At 34.2% G+C, this 25,919-nt stretch overlaps 1 protein-coding gene across 2 annotated transcripts in view; it reads right to left on the bottom strand.

Moving 5' to 3' along the window:
* dnah9 (dynein, axonemal, heavy chain 9) overlaps positions 1-25,919 on the bottom strand; it is a 149,234-nt gene that overhangs the window by 20,038 nt on the left and 103,277 nt on the right. For both annotated transcript variants that reach the window (XM_088599618.1, XM_088599619.1), the window contains 8 exons: positions 25,549-25,719; positions 24,883-25,005; positions 19,014-19,207; positions 17,239-17,387; positions 15,105-15,232; positions 7,903-8,130; positions 2,731-2,922; positions 120-311 (listed from right to left, as the gene is read on the bottom strand). In XM_088599618.1, the coding sequence (XP_088455744.1) occupies positions 120-311; positions 2,731-2,922; positions 7,903-8,130; positions 15,105-15,232; positions 17,239-17,387; positions 19,014-19,207; positions 24,883-25,005; positions 25,549-25,719 (1,377 nt within the window). The remainder of the gene's footprint in view (positions 1-119; positions 312-2,730; positions 2,923-7,902; positions 8,131-15,104; positions 15,233-17,238; positions 17,388-19,013; positions 19,208-24,882; positions 25,006-25,548; positions 25,720-25,919) is intronic.

The following is a 25,919-nucleotide window of genomic DNA, read 5'->3' as shown; positions in this document are numbered from 1 at the left end:
AAGCTTTTTCAGATGTTGCAGGATTTAGTGTCAGCTACTGCACAATCTGATGTTTTTTGTTTTGTTGCAAAGCTATTGGCATTGAATTGTTTTTAAAACTGGAAATGCTTGGCAATAACCTGGTGGTATCCATTGTAGTCCATGTTGCCAGGTAATGGGAAACCAGGAGCTAAGAAGAGCTCTCCCTCCATCATCTCTGGCTTAATAAACTCCTCCAGGTAAGTTCTGCAGAGCCGCCGGTCCCAGTCATCTGTGATGTGACCCCCATACATAATTTCTCCAAAGAGATATCGCAGATCATCATAAGGGACCTGAAACCAAGAATTTACAGACAATCTTGATGATTATTACTTGAGGTAGCCAGGACCCAACAATGATCATTATGATCAACCTGATCATACAGTACATGCTTGTAAATTAACCATCACAGAAATCCACTCTGACCTTTTATTAATTGACCATGTACTGTACATCATTATCTGAACGGCAACATTGTTATAGTTCGAAACCTAAAATTAAAAATCATAAGTGAAGTACTATTACATTTGTTGGGATTTAAATAGATTAAATAAATTCTTTAAAGATATTTATCTTCACTTAATTCAAACCTCAGATGTTCTAGATATCATTGTTCTGTTTACGGTATTCCTCTCGTGAAAAATAAATTGGGGGAAAAAACAAAAGGAAATTACAACTGAGTGACAGATGATGGGTATGAATTAAGCTTGGAAAAAAAACAGAAAGGAACTGCATATCTGATAATCAGGACAAGATAATGAGTCTTTTGCAATCATTATTATTTTGTACTTTCCAGATAGCCTACAGATAAATAAACATCAGAGCATGGATTAACAGAATTGAACATCTGTGTTAGAAATAAATGTTTTTTAAGGTAAATAAAAAAGCCTAACATGTCCTGGGCAGATTGTGTGAAGGATACATACAGTAGTATGTGGAATATATTTACATAATTTTGATTTTTGATCATATTAAGAATTATAAACTTCTCTTAAAATTAATCACTAAGTAGGAGCATGATTTTTTAGCATCATAATTTCTAATCGATTTACAGAACAGAATAGCCTGAATTTATTGTTGGAATGATAATAACCCCACATCGAACACCTGCTGCTCCTGCATTCTGTTTAACAAATCCCTAAATTAGGCTATCTATTATATTAAAACTTAATTAGGGGTCGATTAAGAAATAGTAGTTTGATATGAGTGGGTTAATCATAGAAAAACATTTCAACTAAAGCTTTGCAGTTTTGCAATTCCATGTTCTGAAATATTATACTCTGTCAACTTGAAGCACCTTTGACATTCTTGTACAGTAAATTTACCTTTGTTCCCTTTTAACTGGCAACAGAAAAGGATATTTTGCATTTCACTTATTAAATGCCCCAAGGTTTTTTAGACCTTTTCACAGATTTCCCTTTCCCGTTTTCCACTCTATCTCGGGTGACCCATATTAAACATTTACCAGAATCGATGTATTTCTGTGATATACAGTATATCTTATGGCATATTATTGCTCTAAGCTTATTTTGATATATATCCTACTTAAAGACTGTCATAGAAGTTAAATTAAATTCACAACTGTGTCTTTAACATCTTTTGCTCTCTGGCTTCAGATAAAGGAATATTTCGGCTATGTTTTAATGTAAGCCTTACTCATTATTTACAGGCATACTTGTAAACATTTCACACAGCCATAGTACAACATTTTCCCCCTTTTCCAGTAATTAAGATACATTAGTGTTCTATTATTCTCTGCATGGTGATTTGTAAACCAAGACAACAAAAATTCCAAACCTGCCATCAGATTTGAACACATAACTGAGTTGCAAAATTAACTGAGGATATATTTTGTTTGCTAACGGATATTGTTATAAATGAACAGTTTTCAAAGAACTGAAAACTGCAAACCAAACAGATTGACTGTCACTCAATCAAAAATTAGGTTCAGGATACAGTAAGTGCTGGCAGGAATATGATTCCTGTTTTTTATAGGGGGTGGAAACAATACATTTATCAATCATATAAATTAATTGTTACAAAGAGGAGTTAAATTTTTTCTATATCTGTTACCCTTCACAAGAACAATATCAAACAATGCTCAATATTTAAATTCTATTGCTCTCATATTTATAGATGAAAGTTAAATCTATAAACACTAACCAATAATTAGTTAGACTTGTAACCTGTGTAAAATTCACTCTGGTTCACTAAGCAAGTCATTCGAATCCTCCTGAATTTTAAGGTTAAACTGAATTTTATGACATATTGCAATTACAGAGATCAGGTTAAATGACAAACTTAATAATAATAATAATAATAATAATAATAATAATAATAATAATAATAATAATTAACCCCTCCACCACCACCAATGTGCAGCATCCACCTGGATGATGCGACGGCAGCCATAGTGCACCAGAACGCTCACCACAGATCAGCTATTAGTGGGGAGGAGGGCAGAGTAATGTAGCCAATTCATAGAGGGGGATTATTAGGAGGCCATGATTGGTAAGGGCCAATGGGAAATTTGGCCAGGACGCCGGGGTTACACCCCTACTCTTTTCGAGAAATGCCCTGGGATTTTTAATGACCACAGAGAGTCAGGACCTCGGTTTTACGTCTCATCCTAAAACGGGATTAATTAATTCCTCTCTTCCTTAACTGGATCTAAAATAAATTAATCTAGTTCCAAAACCCACTACCGCTCACCTTTGAATTAGCCTCTAGATAGTTGTAAAGTACATTCACAGATATGGTAAGGTCTCCTGTGTTGAACGGATAGGTTCTGTTCCAGCCCTGAGGTCCAAATTTCCGTCTTTCTGCTACCACAGCATGGAAGTAGCAGAGTGCAAAAAGAATGCTTTTAAACTCATTCTCTCGAGCACACATCTCCAAGGTATCCTGAAATAGAAAAAAATAGAAGAATATGCTAAATAAAATTAAAGAAAAAAAATGTACCTCATTTTAAATTCCCCATAGCTGTTTTTATAGATATTCCCAGTCATAAAACATTTAAAGAAGCTCATTCATTATCATTTAGGCTTGTTCCCATGACATTTTGACGGTCATTTGTTTTCATTTTCTGCACTACATGTATCTCCAGACAGGCAGACGACTGGATGACGCTGAACAAAAGGACTGGATTTTCTTTAATTGACACTGCCTGTCAGGTCTTCAATGGCATATTGTTTTAGATGAGTTAAATGAAAAGCACTGGCAGTATCACTTCCAAGAGGGAAAACAGAAACAGTCATGACTATAACTCTGTGTAAACTGTTTACTCTGTTGTGAATTAAACGTATAAAATCCTTTTAGTATTGGAATGCATGATTTAAAAAAAATACCTTTATTATGCACTCCACAAACAACTTTGGAAATGTGGAAGAGACACATTAGATGTTTCTACTTGACAATTACATTAACAAGGACATTGTGTTAATATTCTACATAGAGATACAGGTAGTATTATTTTGCCATCAATGACACATCTGGAATCCAAAGACAACATTATATTACACTCAAACTAAAAACAATCCAACCAGAAAATATACTGTAGCTTTCTCCTGCTACACTTCAGTCTGATCATGCTAATTCTCTCTTCTAAAAAAGGTCTAAAAAGTGAGAGTTGAAAGATAAGACCTCCAATCTATAAGGCAACAAGACAGTTGCAAGCTGTGCACTAGAGAAGAGGAAATGAAAGAGCATAACAGAAAGTGGACATGGAAGCAGGTGCCACTGAATCAGTGAGAGTCCTGGTGGACAGAAGCTCCAAGGCAATAATCATCAAACTGTAGCAGTAATTGCAAACTGAAACTTTGGGATGACTTTCACAAACACTTTCCCAGTCAGATCTTTCGCACTACAAACATTAACCATGACAGACTGAATCAAGTGTGTGTCAAGTCCAACCACTCAATAGCAATGGTATATAGAGGGACAAAGGTTATCTACCTCTGGGTTAGAAGCTGAAATACTGGAATCAGTAATTGCCCAATATCCTGGTTTCTCACTGAAATGGCTTTTAAGAGAATGCATAAAGAAGAATTAAAGAAATGGTGGATAAGAAAGAAAACACAATGTTTCAGCTGAAGACTCCACAGCCGAAACATTGTTTCTTTTCTTCTCTTTTTAGCATGCAATAAACCTGTACTTGTTCCTTTGCAAATATTATGTGTGTTGTCATGTGACAGCCGGAAAGGACAAAGATAAAATGATACATTATTATAGTTTCTTTCCTTGAAAAGTTAAGACAGTGACTTTGCTTTTGAGGACAAATTGTGGATTATTTTAGGGGAGTGGGAGGGGTAGGTTAGTTATCAAGCCATTCATTATCTATCAAGGTGTTAGCATGACAAGAATATTTTCTTTCTGTCCTTCTCAATAAGGAGATATGTCTAAATGCTGCACCATGATGTGTACCTCTATTTATAAAGATAAGAATCTGCAGTTTAGGTACAGAGTGGGTTGTAAGTAAATGTCAAGGTAATGGTTTTCCCAGTTTGTCTGATAAGATACAAAGCTCGGAATTCTGATAACAAGGATGATAGCTCCTAAACAGGATTCAATGAAATACACAGTCAAAAATCCCTTTGTTACTTAGAAGGATTTTAGGAACAGGGGGGTTTCACTTTAGATTAATTTGAAAAAGAAAGAACTCTACTGTGAGATTATTAAGAAGTAAATGAAAGTCAAACAGAATGAAGAACAACTTTTTAACAAAGTGCACAAAAATGACTTGGTGCTGTCTCTTGAAAAATACATATCAATTTTTTTTAAATGATTGTATCTGTAGAGCAATCAGCTCAATATTGACAAAGAATTTCAATATTAACTAAGGTATAAAGGGAAAAAAAAAGAGTAAAATATTTAGTTGGTTCCAAGAGAAATACAAATTAAAATACAAAAAGGATGGATAAATTGATGTATTCTTCATTATATTAGTTTGTATTCTTTGATAAATCCCAAAGTACTCAAATTTACCTTATATAATGAATTTATAAATATATAAAGACATAATTATCAGATTTTATTTTTTCGCACATACAGTACATTGAACACGAACCATCAGGGATATCAGCAGTTGAAACTAAAATGTTAGACATTGCTAATGATCATTCTATTACTCATTTTGTCAGGAGACAATACAATATATTTATCTAGTCTCTTCAAACAATCAAGATTAAAGAAAACAAAGTGAAAGAACTATTGGGGAACCATGATTATAATATGGCATACCTTGAAATATATTCAAGTGTCTAATAGTACTTTTCAAGAAACTGTACAAAGCACACATTTACTCTTTCAAGAGAGAAGACTACAGTATATTGGAAAATGAAAGTGCTAAGGAGAAGCAGAATATGAGGGAATAGATATAGAATCAGTAGAAAATGGATGACAACAGATTTAAAATTATAATAATAAAGATATCTCCACATGACAAGTGTCAGACTTCATTCTTCAATCTAAAGACAAAATCATGTTCTGGAATACTGTACCAAATCAAAGCAAGTAATTAGTTGAACCTAATCAAATACTTGGACATGTACTGTATGGCAATGTTAACTATCCTCATATAGTATATTATTATTAGTATAGCAACTGCTGTTTACAATAGAGAAACCTGTAGTCAGTGTATAACATCTCCACCAGTCAAAGCCATTTAATTTGCATTTTTTGTTTAGCATTAGGCTAGGGTTGCATTTCTAATGTGTTTCAGCATAATTATGCACAACTCAAAAGCCTATCAAGGAATTACATAACATTAATATCTTCACAAGTCCAAACATATTATTTAATTTACTGAAAATAAAGTACACAGGGGAAAGGCTTGTTTATGTTTTTATATACTGTACATAGAAGTTACTCCAGGCTTTATTACAAATGTAATATAATATTAAAATTTCTAATAACTAATATTTAATATATTTTATCTAATATTTTGATTAAACATTGGTTTAACAGTTTTGATCTTTTTAAGCATCAAATTAACACATTTTCTCACCTCATTTACTTCCCAAGACAATGCTTTGACTGTCAAAAAAAATATGGCATTCTAAACTAGAGAAGACAAGCAGAAACATCTGTCTCCTAAGTGATTTTGTGAAGTAGTATGAAAGTTTCAGTATCATTACAATTATAAGAGATAAGATCACTTTATTGGCCATATACAATTTCTTGTATTAGGAATTTGTCTTTTCGCAAATTCCAACTTGCTCTCCATGAGACACACAGACAGGGAGAGAAGCTTGGGGTCAGAGCGCAGGGTCAGCCATTTATGCAGAGCCCCTGAAGCAGTTGGGGTTAAGGGCCTTGCTCAGGGGCCCAAAGGAGTAGGATTCCTCTGCCGGCCGCGTGATACAAACTGGCAACCTTCCAGCCACAGGCGCAGATCCTTAGCCAGTTCTTCAACATGCATTAGGTTAGACAGATCAATATGTAACATTCTTAAAGACATAGGGATTTATAATATGTATCAATTATTTCAATCCAATTATGCGCAATCCACAGAATATTGACTAAATATCACACACTTTGCACTTATTCAGAAAATATTCATCAATATTTGTAAATTAAGGTCAGTTGGGTTATTACAATTAATTAACTACATTAAGAATAAAATATTGTATTCTCCAAAATAACAGAAGAGTAAGGTTTTTTAATTGAAAGGTAAGCTAGAAATCAAGGATTTATGGAATTATACAGTATACCATGTTCCTTAGAAGCAATGTAAAATACTCATAAATGGATTTGGTTTCATGAGTTTCAAATTACATTTTAAACTCAACTTCCATATTATGACAAAAAAGTCAACATAGCTTTTAGCATTCTAAAACTGTTCAGCACAGAAGAAACTGAGAGGGACTGATATCAGGCCTTAGGTCCCATATGGTGTGTTCATGTGCAGCAGTGCACATTATTGTGCATATAAATCATGGTAAATAGAGAAAACATTGTGTAATTTTTTTTTAAAAAGACCTTTTTACACTTAATTTTATTTGTTTCCTGGGCTACAGCAGCTGGTGAAAGACTTATGTAACCTTATGTTAATGAAGCAGTTACACTTTAAGCACAACAGTGTGAAGAAAGTGAAGGTCAGCGTTGAGGGTGAGAAAACATGCTCTCACTGTGTAATCCCTAAAGTAAAGGAGCTATGCGAGCTGAAAAAATGGCAAATGGAGACTATAAATCCGTAAAATCCTGGCTGAAAAATTGCCTGCATGGTTAAACTTATGAAACACATTACCACCTATCAGTGGACACCACATCCTATTTTTTGCTACATTCCTCTTTGTGCTGTTCAAGTGCACCATATGCTGTGCAGTGAGCTGGTACAGATTTGAAGCCCTCTTCCTCCAAATGAGGTGACTGTAATACTGTACACAGTTACAGCACAGTACTATTTAACCATACAGATATGACCAAAGAGGGTACACAAAAAAGGTATTAATACAGTACTATAAATGAGCTCCAAATAAAATTCAGCAGGGCAGTGATGCAACAGCTCACATGTGAATATGTGAATATGAAAAGAACCAGGCTAGCAGCATGTGGGCCACCATCTCAACCTTCCCTTGTAGGTCGCATTGTAATCAGTACGGTAGTGTGATACAGTCGGGTCTCGACATCTCCGAATTTTAACATTCCGAAATGACTTAACTTTGAAATTAGTGTCACGACAAGGATCATGAGATGAATCTAGCTAGTAAACACTTCTGCCTGCCCAAGTACCCATTACCCAGCATCCACATCTTGTCTCTGCACTGAACGCTCGCAGATGTAGAAACCATACAGTCCTTTACATTAACTGACCCACCTGCTTATAGAATACATACCTCTGCACTTTAAGTTACTGTATTGTGTAAGAAAATCTTGGGGGTTTACCTGGTTAAAATTGTCCAGAGCTTTGTGCAAGTTGGCGTGCATGCCTGTTGGTGGTTCATTGGTGATTTTGATGGAGTTCTCTAAGATGCCTTGGGGAATGATGTGTCCATCGGCTGAAGCAGCAGGCTCGGCACTGATGAATACACGGAACTCCTGGTGGCTGCCCTCGCTGTGCTGCTCCAATTTTTTCTCCAGGGTACCCAACCACTTGGCCACCAGATGGATATTCTAGTAGCAACAAATGGAACAGTGCATGCTCAATAGACCAAATAGATGGGATATGAGTTAGGATATAAGCATTTAAGAGCATGAGTGGATTAGTTTACAAAAAGGAGGGAGCAAAAACAGAAAAGAGAATGAACAAAAATAAAGCCGAAGAATGAAAATAAAAACAAAATACTCTTTTTATCTTGATGGATTTGTTATGTTTAATTTAGCAGTACAATGTTAATTGTGGTATACTAAATGCTGTAAATACTTTCCTTTGTGCTACTGTAAAATTGTCAGCTTTTACAGCTGGTTTAATTCTTAATGGGAAAAATCTGTACCTCAATCAATACTATTAATATGGATGCATCACTAATTAATACAGCAACAATAAATCATGATATGCACCAAAATATTCTTTAAGTTTTTACTAGACCTGGAGATCCTTTTTAAGGACTTGAGATTTGCCCTTTTAACAATTTAGTTAGTCAAGCATGGACAACTGTAGTCCTTGAGGACTTTCGAAATGTTAGTATTTTACAAGTTACTGACTTGTTCATTTAACAAATCATCTGCTTCAGTGATTAAAACAAACTTGTTACAAGTATTTATTTATAATTAGGAAGTGATGAATTAAGGGTGATCCATTAAACCTGCTGGATTGTGTCACTGGACAAGTGTACTCCGCCATAGCTCTATGTGGCCTTAAAAGCACAGTGAAATGTTTCTTACTAGGAAATGTCTCCTTGCCTAAAGATGAAACATGCACAACTTGAGTCCTGGAGGGCTAGGTTTTGGACTATACTTCCACCTGATCCCTTATTTACCAATAAATAAAACAGTAATAAATGTAAATAAAACATAAAACAACAAACCTGTTTAGAATGCTAGAGAGAAATGTCTCAAGAACTAAGCAAATCAACACAGCCAATGACATACTTTTCTACAAGAGGTTATATGAGTATTTCACACGAACAAACAAAGTCTGGTTAGATATCCATCTATCTATTTTCTAACCGCCTTATCCAATACAGGGTCACAGAAAAGCCAGAGACTATTGCCACAAGCATTTGGCATAAGGCAGGATACCCTATGGACAGGATGCCAGTCCATTGCAGGGTACACACAGACACACACACTCATACAAGGGCCAGTTTTCCCAAAGTCCAATTAATTTACCAGTATGTTTTTGGACTGTGGGAGGAAACCCGCATGCACACAAGGGAGCACATGCAGTACAAACTGAATGAAGGTTATGAAATAACCTAAAATCCATTCTGCTATCTTTACAACACAAGCAGTTAAAAAAATTGTTCTACATGTACTAAAAGATACTGTTACACTAGCTTCATTAAATTCTTTATTAAAATCACAAGATTTTATTAACACCAGCAAAAGTTTTGAAAACCATGTAGATATTACCCAAAAACTCTTATTAGCAAAGATATTAAAAATGAAATCCCCTCAAAATGTCTTAAAAACAAATACTGTATGTATAGAAATTAAATTCAAAATGGGATTGATTAAAATTGGACACTGGAGAAAATTCCTTCCACTTTCATATGGTAATGCAGCTAGCCAAAGCTTGATATTCCCAATAGCTGCCCATTTAGAAATCTAATTAAAGGACTGAGTTACAGAACACATTAATTCACATGCTCTGAGCTTTTCATCTTCTGAAATTTTTATTCAAACCTGTCACAAGTTAGAAGTTTTCTTACTAATAATAAGTCTTTAAACGTCATAAAATCAAAATATCATTTAACAAATCAGGGCACACATCTGGCCAATATCTGCAGTTATTCCTTAATACTGTGCTAAACTGTTCACATTCCCCTTATGACATACAGCATGTACTGTACAGCAATACTTATATTAGTGAAAACTAAATTGAATATCAGTCTTTGGAAAATTTGTGTAAAGTGAAAATTTGTGTAAGTGTAAAGAGTGCAAGAAAGATATGCTGATTTCGGATCACATGAACCACAAATTGAAGATTTAAAAGTTGATAAATGTTTCTAAATACTTGATTTAATCTGAACCAAAACTACCTAACCTTTAACTGGACACTTTCAACAGGAATGGTGAATTCAGTCAATGAAGTGACTGACCTTTTTTAAGGCTTTTATTTTGCTTTGTTTAGTGAATGAACTCATGCCTTCTGAATTACATTAAAATGGAAGGAATTCTGCTTAAATGTCACTTCATTCCTGAAATACTCTCCTCTGTTAATAATAATGTCATGCTGCGTTCTGTCTGAATCCCATTCAGCTGTACTTTTATGTCAATACTGCAAGACAGTTTGTGGTGCAGCCTGTCTAGTAGCTGGGCAACACATAGCATTATACTCTCAGCAGGAGGCTTAACTTTGCTGCAAGGTATTTGAATACGCTCATCAAGATATGAAGATAATATTCTAATATTGTACACAATGAAAAAAAAAACACTTAAGAAACCTGTGAATTTTTTTTTTCCAGCTCCTATACTTACACTCACACCAGGACCAATTTTCCAAGAAGCCAGTAAATTTAACAGTATGTCTTTGGACTGTGGGAGGAAACCAGGGCACCTGAAGAAAACCCACATGCATTTGAGGAGAACATGAAAACTCCACACAGATAACGGCCCCGGAATTAAGCAATCCTAACTATTGAACTACAGTACCATGCCACCAAAATACCGGCATAAAATTGTATGTATATATACTGTCTAATAATAATCATATAATTAAACAAAATGGGGTCATTGGAAGGGAGTGAATACTTCTGAAAGTCACTGAATGAACTATACAGTATAAGTCAAGTAATATGCTCCAGAATCAGGAAAGAGGAGAATAGCCTCAACAAGTGTAAGGCATCCTCTGAATCAGCACAGGCTTAGTTCAACAAAGCAAATAATGGTTACCAATTTGGATTAGAGCATCATATTTGATTTTTCAATTCTTTATAACTTCTATATGAAAAATGCACAAATAAAGTGTCAATAACCCTTGGGAAGTGACCTCTACGAATAATTAACTGGATTTTTATTATCAAGTTACATTATGTTCATAAAGTCTGGTATTGATGAATAATGAGATGTTAATGACTTGTCTGATATTAATTTGCAAGGTGTCATCCCTAAAATTTTAACTAAAAACTGTTGTTTTGTGACACATTTTAAAGGCATCTGCAATCAATGGATCAGTGTTTTTTTTCATTTTCATTAACAGTGAAATCCCTTTACAATTCTACAAATAATGCTTAATGTTTGTGCATCCCATTATATACTGTAGATATGTAGATATACATATAAGCTATGCTAGCTTAGCTTTAAGTGAAACATTCACTTATACTGAGTTGAAGTTTAGGGTACGACATTATTTTGTAGGGAAAAATATGACATACTGTAGTCCTTTTCTAGCATATTCTGTATTTGCTTGAGATAATGTTCATACAGACCTTAAAGCAGCTGCAATCAAACCTCAAGACATTTAGGATACAAATAAAAATGGAAGACAGATTCTGCGAATGGCACAAGACATACAGAAAATCCTGACTAAGGTAAGCAAAACATTTAGCTTCAGGGTAAACACCTTTTCAATTGGATTTAAAGCATTCATGCATGACAAGATAAAATTGATTCATATGGATATGAAAATAAGCTGCACAGATGACTGAACATTCTTTTTGCTCACAGAATCTTCCTTACCCTCACTAAGTGAATAAATTAGACAGCAAGGTATACTAGCTTTTTGAGCACTTAGGGATTTCTGTACTGACGTTTGTTGTAACAAATTATACATTTAAAGTCTATCAAAATGTATTTACAAAGGTATTTTGTCTATAAAAAGAATAATAATTGCAATGTTTGTTATACTACCTGAAAAGTAAAGTAAGGAAATGTCTTCAAAATTCTCAACTTGCTACAGATTAACATACAAAACCAGAGTCCATTAGGTGACCTTTTTTTTAATCCTCTAACCTAATGTTATTATTTACATTTTTCATCTAAGTTGAGAAATGGTTGTGATTCTGTGCTTCAGGGTCTGAAAGTATAGTTCCTGTTCTGTACACGCGTCTCAAGGGAATACAAGTTCAGAAAATGTAACACAAATGTATACATCATTTCTGGGTGTGAAAAATATGCAATTTCAACAGCAGACTGAAGCACAGGAAGCAACTGTTACTTAGGAGTGGCCAAACCAAGGCCAGTAAGGACCTAAGAGAGTAAGAGAGAAAGTAGAGTACAGTAGTTAGCTGTTATAACTGTCATCTAGACATATTTTGCCATTTTATGTGAAACCTGGAAAATCATTCCAATAGCACTGTCAGCTGTCAGATAAAACCTAAAAAAATAAACCTTTAGAAATATAAATTGTTATTAAATCATTACCTCTAGTAGTTGTTTTTGCTTGATTTGCTACTCAGTATTCTTGTTTTCAACAGTATTTGTGATTCACACTTCACTATGGCTAAAACCTAGGAACCTACGTGTCATTTTTATATTCCTATGAGGACTGCATTGTAACCTGATATTAAAACCTACATCACAAAATCACAATCGCAAAAAGATAATGATATCATTATATTATATAGGTGATTTACAAATTTGAAAACATTTTTTTACTAACTGTTTTGTGAAGTCTTACAAGTTATAGGACCTTTCAAATACAAGAGAAAACTCTGGAATGGATTGGGCTTCTATGTAAAACACCTGCAACCTCCTGTTAACGGTGTAAGTACATCTAACTTGCCTCTATTACAGTTAAATATTCTTCCCACCAGATTCCACATAACCAGCTCTGAAATTGCTCTAAAAACATGCATGTTGCATAATCTACTAAATCCAAGACTACAAGATACTTACTTTTTGACACTCCACTCAAATTCAGCTTAATAATAGTTGACAGTAATAGATTTCAGAATTGTGTTACCAAAGGACTGAAACATTTCTTTTAAAGGTTTCTCTGCAGTGTGGCCCAAGTGTAAGGGAAAACAGATGTCAGTGTTTCCGTATTCAATGGGACTAAAGAAGGGGATTGTTAACTCTAATTGTCCATTTTGTGTTACTTATTCATTGCACTCAGTGTAACAATGTAATTAAGTAGTACCGTTTCCTGATTTCAACTGTAGCCTTCATTAATCATTAAAACATGTACTGTCTGTAAACTGTATAACGGTCTCTAAAAAAAGGAATATTTTTTTTCATCCTTCTTAATTTATATGAAGATGAAGAATCAAGCTTCCCTGCTAAAGCAATAATCTCCCAAAATAAGCACCAAAATACCCCAAAACATAATCATGGGCAACATAACAAAATGTTACAGAACCGGAAAAGATGTCTTGTATGTGCTTTATTAGTTGCATGCAGTGCCTTAAACAGATGGAATCAGCATGTTTTTGATTTATAGCTTGCTCCAGATTTTGTCACAGCTGAGAAACCCTTTCTTTCACGGTGGTCACATTTCCCAGATGGGGCCAATTTACTTGTAATTTTCAATCAAATCTTGACCAGTTTGTAAATTAAACATCTATTGATTCAGTTAAATGTTTAGCTGTGGAACAGCTCACTTGTTGTGAAGGAAGTGCAGGATAGTGCCGAGACACATAAGTATGTCTTTGTCTAAGGGGTCAACTCTTAAGGGTAATGTTAATTTGAAGGTTAATGGTACTTTATCCTGTAAACCTATTCGAAAAAGGTCTAGAGAGGGCAAAACAACTGTACACAGTGGGTTACTTGACCAGCAGACACCACAAGCAGAGTGTACAGTACATAAGAGAATGCACACTATACTAGCAATGGGGAGACTCATGGCTTCAAAAGCCTTGCTGAATAGCTTTTCTTATAGCTTAGTTCATTCTGAGAAGACACTGACACTGAGAGCTATATAAAAGTGTGAAAATGTACAATTTTTTTTCCTGAAAGCAGAAAAAAAAATTAACATAAAATCCACACAAAAATACACCATTTCATTTACTTTAGTATAAATTCAAGAAGCCTATGGTTTAGAATATGTTCCTTTTCTCTCAATCCACACAAATAATCAAAAGCGCAACATGAAATATTCAAAATATATAATCGATGTTTACAAAAAACTACTAAAATATGCCATTCAATGCAAACAAAATATTTGGATTGGAGGTCAAGGATATATTACTGTTAGTATCTTATACCTTTTCAAACTGTTTATGAAGTGTACTAAAGGAATATTTGAGGATTTTTGATTAGATTTTGATTTTTGTTATTTTGATTAGGAGAGCTTCCTATGCCTCTTCTGTTATAACTAACCTTCAGTGATGATGAACTCTCCCTGGCCTGTGGATATCCAGAGCAGTTCTTCCTAAAAAATCATAACTTCAGACTACTAAATCAAGACAAGTTCTTGATTGGGCACAAATATCTAAAGCTGGCTAGATGTAATTCTCTGCATTGATAAACCTGACAGATCAGAGCTGGCAAGGCTTGTTTTTAAATGTATTGATCATCTTTATTATGCACAGGTAATTAAACTGCTTGTATTTGCAGCCTAAGTCCTGCAGTGAAGATTAGGTTCTGCTAATTGCATGATTTACAATACCCATGGTCTCTTGTGTTTTGCACTGCCATCATTATCCATCAATTAGAATCACAGAGAATCCACACAGCACAAGGACAGAAGCAAAAAGTAACCATTCAACACAAGTGCGCCTGCTTGAAACTGCTTGAAACTTGAAACAGCAAATGACCCTTACCTTTCTATCCTCAGAAACTGTATACAAAAAAAAACTGGCAACATCATCAATTAGTTTTGCAATTTATCCATCAATACATCCCTACCTGGAAGTTAGGTACTGCAGTAAAACGGTGGTAAATAAAAGAGTAGAATACATTGTGTAAGTAAGATTGCAGTTCACCCCCATTGTAGGAATTAACCTGCTTTTGCAAATTAATAAACTCTTGTAAGTACAGTGCTCCTTCATAATACTCTTTTAAATACATTTTACTTACAATTCATTACAGGGCATGCACTGTACCTGCAAAATCACCCAGTGTCCTTCATTGGCTGCAAGGTCCAGGGCTTGCTCAGCAACAACTTCCTGCCCCTGTCCCAGGGAAACATTGTGGAAGTTTCTGTTGTCAAAGGTATAACCCAGTTTTCTTCCTAAAATGAGAGTCAGCTATTAATAATTGCATGAAAAAAATATGCTCAGACAGACAGCCCAGTACAGATTAACTCTATCAGCAAAAGTCAAGGGAGATTTGATGGAATTCAGATTAATTTAATCCTCTATGTTCTCACACTTTTGCTAAAAAAGTATAAAACATTACAAAAATGGACAATATATTTTAGACAAATCTTTTTTTTTACCATTTCACATAAGTATCCTAATTACAATTTAGAATTATAGGATTATTTTGCTCAGATTTAGCACTGTTGTAAACATTACATATCTTTCGAGTACAAGATTGTGTGCCCTTGTCTGAAATTGTTGTAAGTATCCATCCAACCCTTTTTATAACCACTTACTCCTGGTAAGGGTTGTGGTAAGGCAGAGAAAGGCAGATCAGACTTTTCCCCACCAACAGTCTCCAGCTCCTCCTAGGGAACTTCCTGGCACTTACAGTATAGGTCATCTGAGAAAAATAATCCCTCCATCTGTCCAAGGGTCCAAACCAGATGCCCAAACCACCTCAACTGCTTCCTCTCTATTCAGAGGAACAGCAGCTCTAGATCCTCCTGGATTGTCTAGTTCCTCACCATATCTCGGAATGTAAACCTTGCTGTCCTATAGTGAAACCTAATTTCCACAACTTGTACCCACTATCTCATTCTTTCAGTCACTACCCAGAGCCTGTAGAGTTGATTGATGGGAAAACAGAAAGCTTTGTTCGAAAACTCATCTCCTGCTTCAGCACCACAGTTCAGTACAGCGTCCGCATTACTGCACCAGCTGCACACATCCACCGGTCATTCTCACCTGTTTTAAGTATGAATTTTGAAATTGTTCACTTAGAGAAGCAAAGAAGGTTGTTACCAGAGAAGTTTATTTCTCTGGCACCATATGTGTTAATTTTTGATATCATTAAAATATGATGTCATGAAAATTATTCAGAATGCAATGAATTTAGCCCACACCAATGTTTAACTAGGAATTACTTTTAATGGTTATTGTTCAATGTAGATGGTTATTGACTAATATGTCTAATACCTGTATACTGTAGGTATATTTATGTGTCAGATCTCTGATTTTATATTATTATTTACTGCTGGGCAACTAGAAAGAAGTTAACTTACTCTTAGTTGAATCAATTCAGAAAGTGAATGGCAGTTGTGTAATTTAAAAGTGTAACTCTCTTTAATTTGAAATCTATCAGTCAGGAAAATGACTTCCCAGAAGCATCCTTATTCAGCACAGCTTGGTAGTCAATAACCTTGAAAATAAATGGCTTTGTTGGAAACCTAAAGAACTGCAGATAAATGGGTATATGAGAAATGAAATGAATTTAGGTCATACTGTAGTTGTATACCAAGTAAAAATGCACTTTGTTTGCACACTTGCTAAGATGAATCAAATTGAAGTCAAAATAACTTAAATGTATTAGCAGTCCTTGCTGTGTTTGTTCTAGTGTCACAGATAATCAATTTTTACACTCCAATGGAACAGCTTTTACTTCAAAATGGACACAGCATGAACACCTGAAACTACATGCAAGGAGTATAACCTTCTGGTCCACATTGAGAGGGGAGCAGAAGTTTGGAATTGGAGTTGTTAACGTTTGGCAACAGGCTTTCAAAAAGACAATGTCAATGTATAGTATTGATGATATAAGAAACAAACTGTATGAGTCATAATTGCAGGAAAACACAATGGTCAAGGAAATACTTTTTTGTAAACTTCACCTTATTATTTTGAGTTTCCCTCTTTATTTTGTCCCAGTTTAAAAACAATAAAAAACATGATGCTAACATCATCATGTGGGGGGTGTAGTGCTATGTGCATGGCAAGAAACTTTCAGAAAAGTCTGAAAATAGAGGACCTAATTTGTAGATAACTGCTAAATCAGATGGTGTTCAGCAGAACAGTTTTTTTATTTTATCTAAAAACAAAATTACTATGGGATGACCCACAAACGAAACACCGATGTCCACAGGATTTTTAAAATTACCGTGTTTCTCAACATCCTTAAGTGGGTCAACACCTGGAGATAGAATGAAAAACATAGGAGTTGCCGCTCCAGATTCTTCAAATGAAATGGCGAAGTCCAGTGATCGGCCCACCACGTACTTGCTACCCAGTTTCTCCTCAACAAAATCCCTATGGAGAAAAAAGGAAATAGGAGATGTTTCTTTTAAGCACTGATTTGTAAAGCTATATCTTAATACACAGATTCACAATACTATATATTGGATGCTTAAAGAATGTCTGCCTTTTAATATACTGTACATATACAGTATAATATTAGTATCTTCCACATCTGTGGCTTTGAACTAAGAAGACATTCTTTAAAAACTATTCACAAAGCTCCTAATTATGGCTTGGCAAGCCTAATTAGACAAACTTGCTGTAGCTCTAGCACTATGATGTTTTCCTTCTTTAAAAATCAGGCATTTGACTGAGGGATTGCGGAATTCACCATGACATTTATCACGAATATTATTAGCATAATTTTGAAATATACTTTTAGTTTCTGTAAATGTGAGATGTAGTATCAAATGTATGCATATACATAATTTGGAACCTTGGTACATACTGCTTTGAACTTTTCATGTGCCTATTTTTTAGTTTCGTCACCACATTTGTCACTTAGCTTTTGTTGGTCTAATTATCATTCAGCAAAAAAAATGTATTTATGAGCTTACATCTACAGCTGCAAAGTGATAACTTCCAACAGTTAATCAGAAGGATATCTGGTTATACGCTAAATTATTCCTTCTACATTAAAATAGAGAATTATTGATATAATAAGAACAACTGAGTTATTTGTAAGCATGTTACAAATTGACCACATGCAATTTTTCATGGAAATGTCAAAGCTGTCACATGCTTGTGTTTACATTACCTGGGATAAATACATGAAATATACCTGTTACTACATCAGTTCAGAACAAATACACACATTAGTATGACCTGTATAATGAAGTTTAATTTGAAAATCTTAAATGATATTACAGATAATGTAATATACACACTTAATATAATATAAACAATATCATCAGAAACAATAATAATCTCTGTAATCTCTTGGGTATACAATTTGTGTACCTTGTTTTCAACCCTCCTGGTTTTTTTATTCAGGATATTTTCACAAGTAAATATAAGAAGAAATCAGATTTTAGAGCCATCTGTGTACTTATAAAAGAGGAAAATAAATTTATAAAAAGCTTTAAACAAGCTAAGCCTTTTAAAAAATATATATCTAATTTTTTTTAAACTATTTCAGACACCCTTATTATAAGGCATTAAATCAATAAGAAAACGTGTTAAGTTAATAAGTAATTAGAATTTATTAACCCTTGACAAATTGTCATTTTAAAAGGCACCTGAAAAAGGCTCCACAGCTAAAACATTGTTTCTTTTCTTCTCTTTTCAGCATGGAATCAACCTTTATTTCTTCCCTTTAAAAGTCAAGTTCCATACATTTGTGCTTTGCAATAGATCAGTAAAAAAATAAAAGTATAAACAGTAGGGAGGGGATCTTTCATAAAAGAGCTAGCATATTCCTTAAGGTGATCTACAGTACCTGCTCATCAACAAAGGTCTTTTCAGAAAACGGAAATCTCTGTTTTGAGTCAGTCTTGTGTACTACTGATGGCTACAGAGGGATGAAAAGCATTTTTGTAGAGCTACAATCAACTGCTCAGCTTGCAGTTTCTAAAAGACCTGGAATCTCAGACTGAAACCTGATGTATTTCAGTACAGTTTATATGGAAGGCTCCTTACCTTACGGCATATGTCATCCGGTCAGGGCGCATGGCCCTCATCATGCAAAGCCGCTGAAGAGCAGTTTTGTTTTTCCACTCCTGTGGGAACTTCTCTTTCTCTGGGCACTCAGATTCCACAAACTTCTTCCAGCGTTTAGCAGAGCCTTCAATATCACGGTCCAGGTTTCGGAATTCCTCCATAGCAGACAGAGCCTAGTGAAGACGGAAATATTAGACTGTACTGTAAATACTGATTCAACAACTAATGCAGTCCAGAGATGGGTGACCAACTGTTCAGTAGGTTTAGATTCAGTTTAAAGTTCATGTTTTCTCCTTCATAAATAAGAAAAGCATTCAAAACATTCTAAAGAGACAACTGGGAACGACTCTAGAATGTATTATTTTTCTGGACACCTATGAGCATGAGCATGCATAGACACTCAATCATTTACATATACTGTAACTGCAGCTACACGAGAGCACTTCATTTTTTTAAATATTTTGTTAGGTAATACCTATTGCACATTTTGTATATAAAATACCCTCTGGAAGTCTGTACCGATGAAAATGCAGACAAGCAAATGAATGAAAAATATTAAAAATACTTAATGAAAACTGTCTTTTTGAGGTCCAGATACAATCATAACAATACAACATACTGTATTTACCAAGTGAATATTCAGAAGTACATTAGATGTATTGGATGGAAGCTTTGTGCTTGCTATAGTATTTTTTGTATTTCAAAGAAAATCCATCATTTATCAAACAGACCAATTAGCATCTAAGTCAATTTTTTCATTTGATCTTGTGCATCAGCAAGAAACAGAGAAAAAGGAGTAGAAAAAATGCCAGGTATACAGTATGCGTTTTTTTTCCCCGAAAAACTTATTCCATATGAATATTTTATTCATGTTTATACTATATCAAAGTCATGATGTAACTTTGAAATTCAGTTACCCACTGGTTTTATTTCATTGTTATTTTAGAGTCACATTTTAAATAGTTATGATAGTGTAAAAATGTAAACAACAGAAGAAATCAGAGAGAGACAGGTAAAGGGACAATATTAAACATACATTAATACATTAACATACAATATTAATACATTAGTAGCCTTACTTGCTTTGTTTAGAGAGTGGAATGAACATTTTCCTTTATAACCAAAAATACTAAATCTGCTTATGCCACAAGAAAGAAATGTGTGTTGTTTTGCTTGGTTTAAGGCATTCTTATCCTCAGATCTTGGAATACCATTACAGCACTACTGTATATACAGTCTTTTTATTTTGTGAAAAAGCAGAAACGAATGCCTGAAGCTATTGAATGTTAGTGAAATGGTCCCCTAGCACCACAGTGATTTACTTCAAGCTGATTCTTAAAGTATTTGTAATGAGAACAAACGTTTAAGACCATCCTGTGTGCTGCTAAGCCTTGCCTAGATTATCTCAGAGAAAACAGACAAACCCCAGTAATCAATTCGGGAATTGGGGTTTATCCTTCCCCAGGACATTTCTTATGATCAGTAGGTTATCAACTAATCCGGGTAGTTCTACCATACAGCCAGTATCCTTTCAATATTTTCTTATTAATGTCTTCGTGTTTTCACAGTTTAAAGTAAACTTCAGCTGAAGAATACATTTTGACAAAAGTTCTGCTTTAGTCTGAACAAAATCCTGCTACAATGTGATCAATTTGTGCCGGTGCTCAGCTCCAGTATCTCTCAATTTCAGATTTCTGAGGACTGTAAGCACAGCTGCTGCACCTCTTTGTGACATGAACATTTTACATTGCATGTTCTCAATTTAAAAATGCAGTAGTTTGGTTCGATCCTAAAAATGTGATGAAATATTGTTTGCATAGCATATTTGGTGAGACTCACCTAGTTGAGGAAATGGCAGCCAAGCCATGTGGATAGGTTGCCCCACACCCCCTTACTATTGTGAGTATTTAGAGCAAATTTGCAGGAAGGGTGTAGATGGGGAGGTAGAGGGAATGTGAGAGAGATATGTGGAAGTAAAATGTGGGTGCAAGACTTAGAAAAATAGGCAAATGGAAGTGTGATTAGGATTAGATTAAATAAAATTAGATATTTTTGTCGTAGTGATTACTCATCTACTATTATAAGATAGTGGGAGATCATGCAGTTAATGAAATCTACAGTATACTATGGATAGACTATATGTCCATAAGAGTGGAAATGTCAAAAACAGAGCAGGCTTAATAGCATGTGATAATGGTATTTGAAAAGATATTATATAAAAATATATTACAATAATGTTAAGTATATTATATTATATTGATGTTAAGCCTTATGTGAATGTCACAGTTAAGTGCTGTGGTTCCTCTGTTACCCCTTATACAGTATATCCATTCCTTCCAGTTCACACTGAGATCAAACACCTTGTAATTTACAAATTAAACACTGCTAGGAGGTCTGTAAACTGTTTTAGCAGTGTCTGAATTACACTCAAGAGCCTCCTAAGGGCTTATCCTATCATGACAAAATTACATCCAAACAATGCTTGTTTCATCCTGTTTTAAGACTGTATAACAATGGCTTTCTTAAAAGAGGAGAATTTGATAATTATGCTTTAGGTGTCCTATAAACCCCATTGAACAACTGTTGGATGAGCTGGGCTCTAAGAACAATGAATAATCTCAATGAGAGGAAAGGGAGACAATTCTAAAGATGGTATCTACAATCTAGTTGTGAGTTATATACTGTAAATAGGTTGTATTTCTTACTGTGGTGGTTACATAAACTACAACCCTGTGACTTTCACAGTAGACTACATGCTCATCAATCCTGTCGGCAAATAATGTTAAGCGTAATAAATCTGAATTTGTCATATTGGTTCAATATAATTTCAGAGCCTTGTTACAAAAGAACTGGCATTTTCTAAATAATCACGTTGTGAATCTGTTGCAGTTGTGATGTGTTTCTTTCAATGATCTGTATATATTAGATTTTACATGCTGCCCTTGAAAAGTCTTCTTAACATGTTTTCTGCCAAAAACATCTTGCAGCATAAACATCACAATGTAATTATCATCAGTCATGCTAATTATAACAGCAAACATATAGAGCATAAGTAATTAAGTTGCTTCTGCAGAGATTATTATAAACAACTTCATGAGAAAACATAGTGTGAAATGCCTTTGAGATATATTGTAACACACTGTCAACACATAGGCATGATAATGTGGTGATGAGAATTCAATGTCAACCAACATTAAAACTACCTGTATAAGATGATATAGAAAATAATACTAAAATAGACAAACAGACACCCCACCAGATATTAATGCTGGTTGCTGCTGATGATTGAGTTTTTGCTTGAAATTTATTTTAAGAGTCTAGAAATAGAGATGCAGTATTAAAAAAATCAACAAAACATGTGCTTGACCTGGAAGTACAAAAGATCTTCAGCATCCTGCTACATACTCATAGCTTTGAAAAGAAGAAGGATTTTTTTTTTCATCATGGTAGGTTTGTATGATCATACAGCACTTTGAAATTGTATGAATTTTGGGTGTTAATTATGAATGGAATGGTCATTTATAGTACAAGATTAGATCATTTTGCTCACATACATGAAGATTTGAAGCAAACATACAGTATGCTTTTTACTCCTTTCTAGCTTTCTAGCAATTATAAAGACAGACAGCTGCAAGACTGTGCTTACAAAATCATTCAATCAAGTACAACATCCATTGTTAGAACAGTTTACCACAAAAGCCTCCAAATTTATAAAAAATGTATTAAAAAATCTCTGTTTGACCTTATCATTCCTATTGGAAATGTAAACAAAATTGCCGCCCCCCCCATATTTAATGCTGCATTATGCATGAATTTTATATTTAGCATTACCTACTGTATAAATACATTAAGCACTCTTCAGAAAAATATGAAAAAAGCCACCTTCTTTTTGGACTGTAAATAAAAAGTAATTCAATAAAAATTCAAACATGTATGGAAAATAGCTCACAGTTATTTTGATGTAAGTCTCCTTCATACAAAAAACTCTTAGTTGTTAGATTTTGACCAGACAAAATGAAGTCTAGTCTATTCTGTTAGCATGCTCAGGAGAATACATTCCATTTAGGTAAATAAAGCGACTGCGGTATTCTCGACACTTCTGCCCTGATGTTGTCAGTGCTGTATAAATTGCCTGTAAAAGTTACTCGTACAATAAAAATTGGACAATTAAAATGAAAGAAAAGGCATCTGTGCTTCAGGTTTTAATGGCAAGGGACTGATTAAACTTTTATGGGACATTAAAACATAAGCAATAGTGAGATTTCTGCAGAGTGGACCAAGGGGTAAACTGAAACAGATTTTAACAAAGCCAATTAGAGAGGGAAGAATTGCAATTTTCTAAGACCTGTTTAAGCATTCCATCATGGTACGTTACAATCTTTCACCACAGGTGAAAGTCAACAGGAGGAAGGATAAACAAAGGCTGAAAATATTTACTTTATGGAATCGTACTTTCTTGTTTATGTAGCAGTATTGGTACAGTACCTGAATTAAATAAAATTTAACCTGAGTTCCCTGACTGTTCCAGTGCTCTAGCTTTTGTATATCAAATGTAACCAATATCTCTAGTTTATTTTTCCCGAGAAGTTGTTACATTTCAATTGACAGCTGTTGATTAAGCTAGGGCAGTGAAAGACACATAAAGGACTAAATTCATAAAAAAGTTAACTGCTGTTCAAAGCCAATATTCCTATAGAGGAATATAAATTTAATACAAAAGAAGTTTAAATGCTTCTTTTTGATGTTGTTACATTAGGGGTTTTATGAATATTACTCAAAATTGTGTTATGCAAATCTGAGCTGTTGCAATTCTAGAATATATCAAGTTCAACAGAAAAAACACTTAAGCTCCCTAATAATTATGGATTACTCAAATTAGTTCCTTAAATACGTCAAATTGAACGTTACATGAGGATTTGAGGAATCAAAGACTGGATTTAGATACTCTTGCAAAAACCCATTACGGAAAGAATCCATGATGTAATGTAAAATAGAAAACAATGAAAACGCAAGCAATTTCCTTAAGCAAAAACTGAACTTAAAATTGAAATGTAATGCATATCTACATAGTAATGCTTCTGTTTCAGTCTCAGAGGAGAAAAGAATAAGATTTAATATTGCTTGGATAGTTTAATTCTCTTACCGTTCTTACCCAGTAATCTAAAAGTCAAAACCAAATTGCACATTGTTCCATATACTCTATAAAAAATAACCACTAAGTATAATAACAATAACGTTTTCCATATTAACTCATTTCAAAAGAACACTTGCAATTCTCCCCAGAAAAAAACAACTCTTAGGGACTTCATCAAAGGAAATTATGAAATATCAAAGAGTAAAATTTCAAGTTTATGTGTGTTGTACAAGTTGATTTGGCCAGGACAGGTCTACAGAATAAAAAAAACTGAAGTTAACAAAGCAGCAGGAAAAATATAGATATGTATTATCAATTAGTAAATCTCAATTACCTTTAAATTTAAAAATACATATCACAATACTATTACTGACACATGATTTTGCTGATCAGATTACATTTTCCATCCAAACATACTCCATCTAAGAACGATATGCACTACCATTTAACACATGTTCTCTGTAGTCTAGTAAACCAAGAGAATTAGAAGAATAATAAATGACCATTCATATGCAATTGTTTCATGAGGTCCAAGACCAATTGAACTTCATATTGTAACTTATATTGTAACATATTGTAATCAGATCAATTGGACAGATTAGTTTTTTGTTAGATGTTTTTATAACAACAGTGCTCATTTTAACTTGAGCAAAATATTGGAATTCCTTTGGAATATACCGTATTCCTGTCTTCAGCAAAGTGTAATACCCTTACCTTAATGCCCCCCCAGGAATGATTGGAGAGGAAATCAACTGGAGAAGATACACCTGGCTGAGCAGGGTATCGGAGGAGAAAGTCTAGCTCAGTTGGGTTGATTTCTTTATTCATAACCAAAATCTACATTTAAAAAAAGAAAAACATTGCAATTAATATCATTATTAAGCATTAACAGTTACTGTAACTTTACTGGTGTTGCATTAATAATGTATTTCATATTTTCTCAAGCCATGGCAAACATCCTTTACTGTAGATGTGAGCATTAATAGTTCTGTAGACTTATACTCTTGACCATACTTAGTACTGTTAACAAAAAAATAACTGGCATACTAACATTGTAAAAGAATGTATTTTTTTTCTAATTGCTCAATGTCATTATTAGACTTAACAATATACCAATATTCCATTAAAGAAAACACCATTAACCCTCCTCACCAATACCAAAACCCAAACTCCATGAAAGCTTCCATACTCACAAAGAAACTGACATCAGGATATGCTATCTTCAATTATTTTAGCATCTTTAAAAATATATTCTACTGTAGTTTCACATGGTCCCATGTTAACATGAATTTGTGACCCTTTATAAAATGGCCTTCACTAAAGAAAGACACTTTATTTAATTCAGAATGCACAAAGTGAATTACATTTGGAAGGAGCTACCTGGAATGCTAGCTGTGCAATGTAGGTGAGCTTATCACATTCGAACAGTCCCCTTGTGGTGTATTGAAAGACAGAGAAAGTAATGCTATCGATCAGGTTGGACACTCGCTGCTTCAGGGTCTCATCTGGAGGGGCTTTTAAGACTGCATTCTGGAAAACCACACTGAAAGCCTGCATACAGAAAGAATATCAGATGTAATGTAAATTGTCATTGTACAGTAGATCAGTTATCTCTTCAACTATATATCTTGGGGAGAGGACTTATGAATCCATTATGAACCAATTTTTGTATGGTAACTATACACAAAAACATTAGACACTACATTTTATATACTGAACACATTATGCCATCTTGTTCAGTGTATATGCAT

The sequence above is a fragment of the Lepisosteus platostomus genome, chromosome 11 (genome assembly GCF_059453375.1).
Source record: "Lepisosteus platostomus isolate fLepPlt1 chromosome 11, fLepPlt1.hap1, whole genome shotgun sequence".
Taxonomy (NCBI): Eukaryota; Metazoa; Chordata; class Actinopteri; order Semionotiformes; family Lepisosteidae; genus Lepisosteus; species Lepisosteus platostomus.
This window is presented reverse-complemented; position numbering and strand designations above follow the sequence as displayed.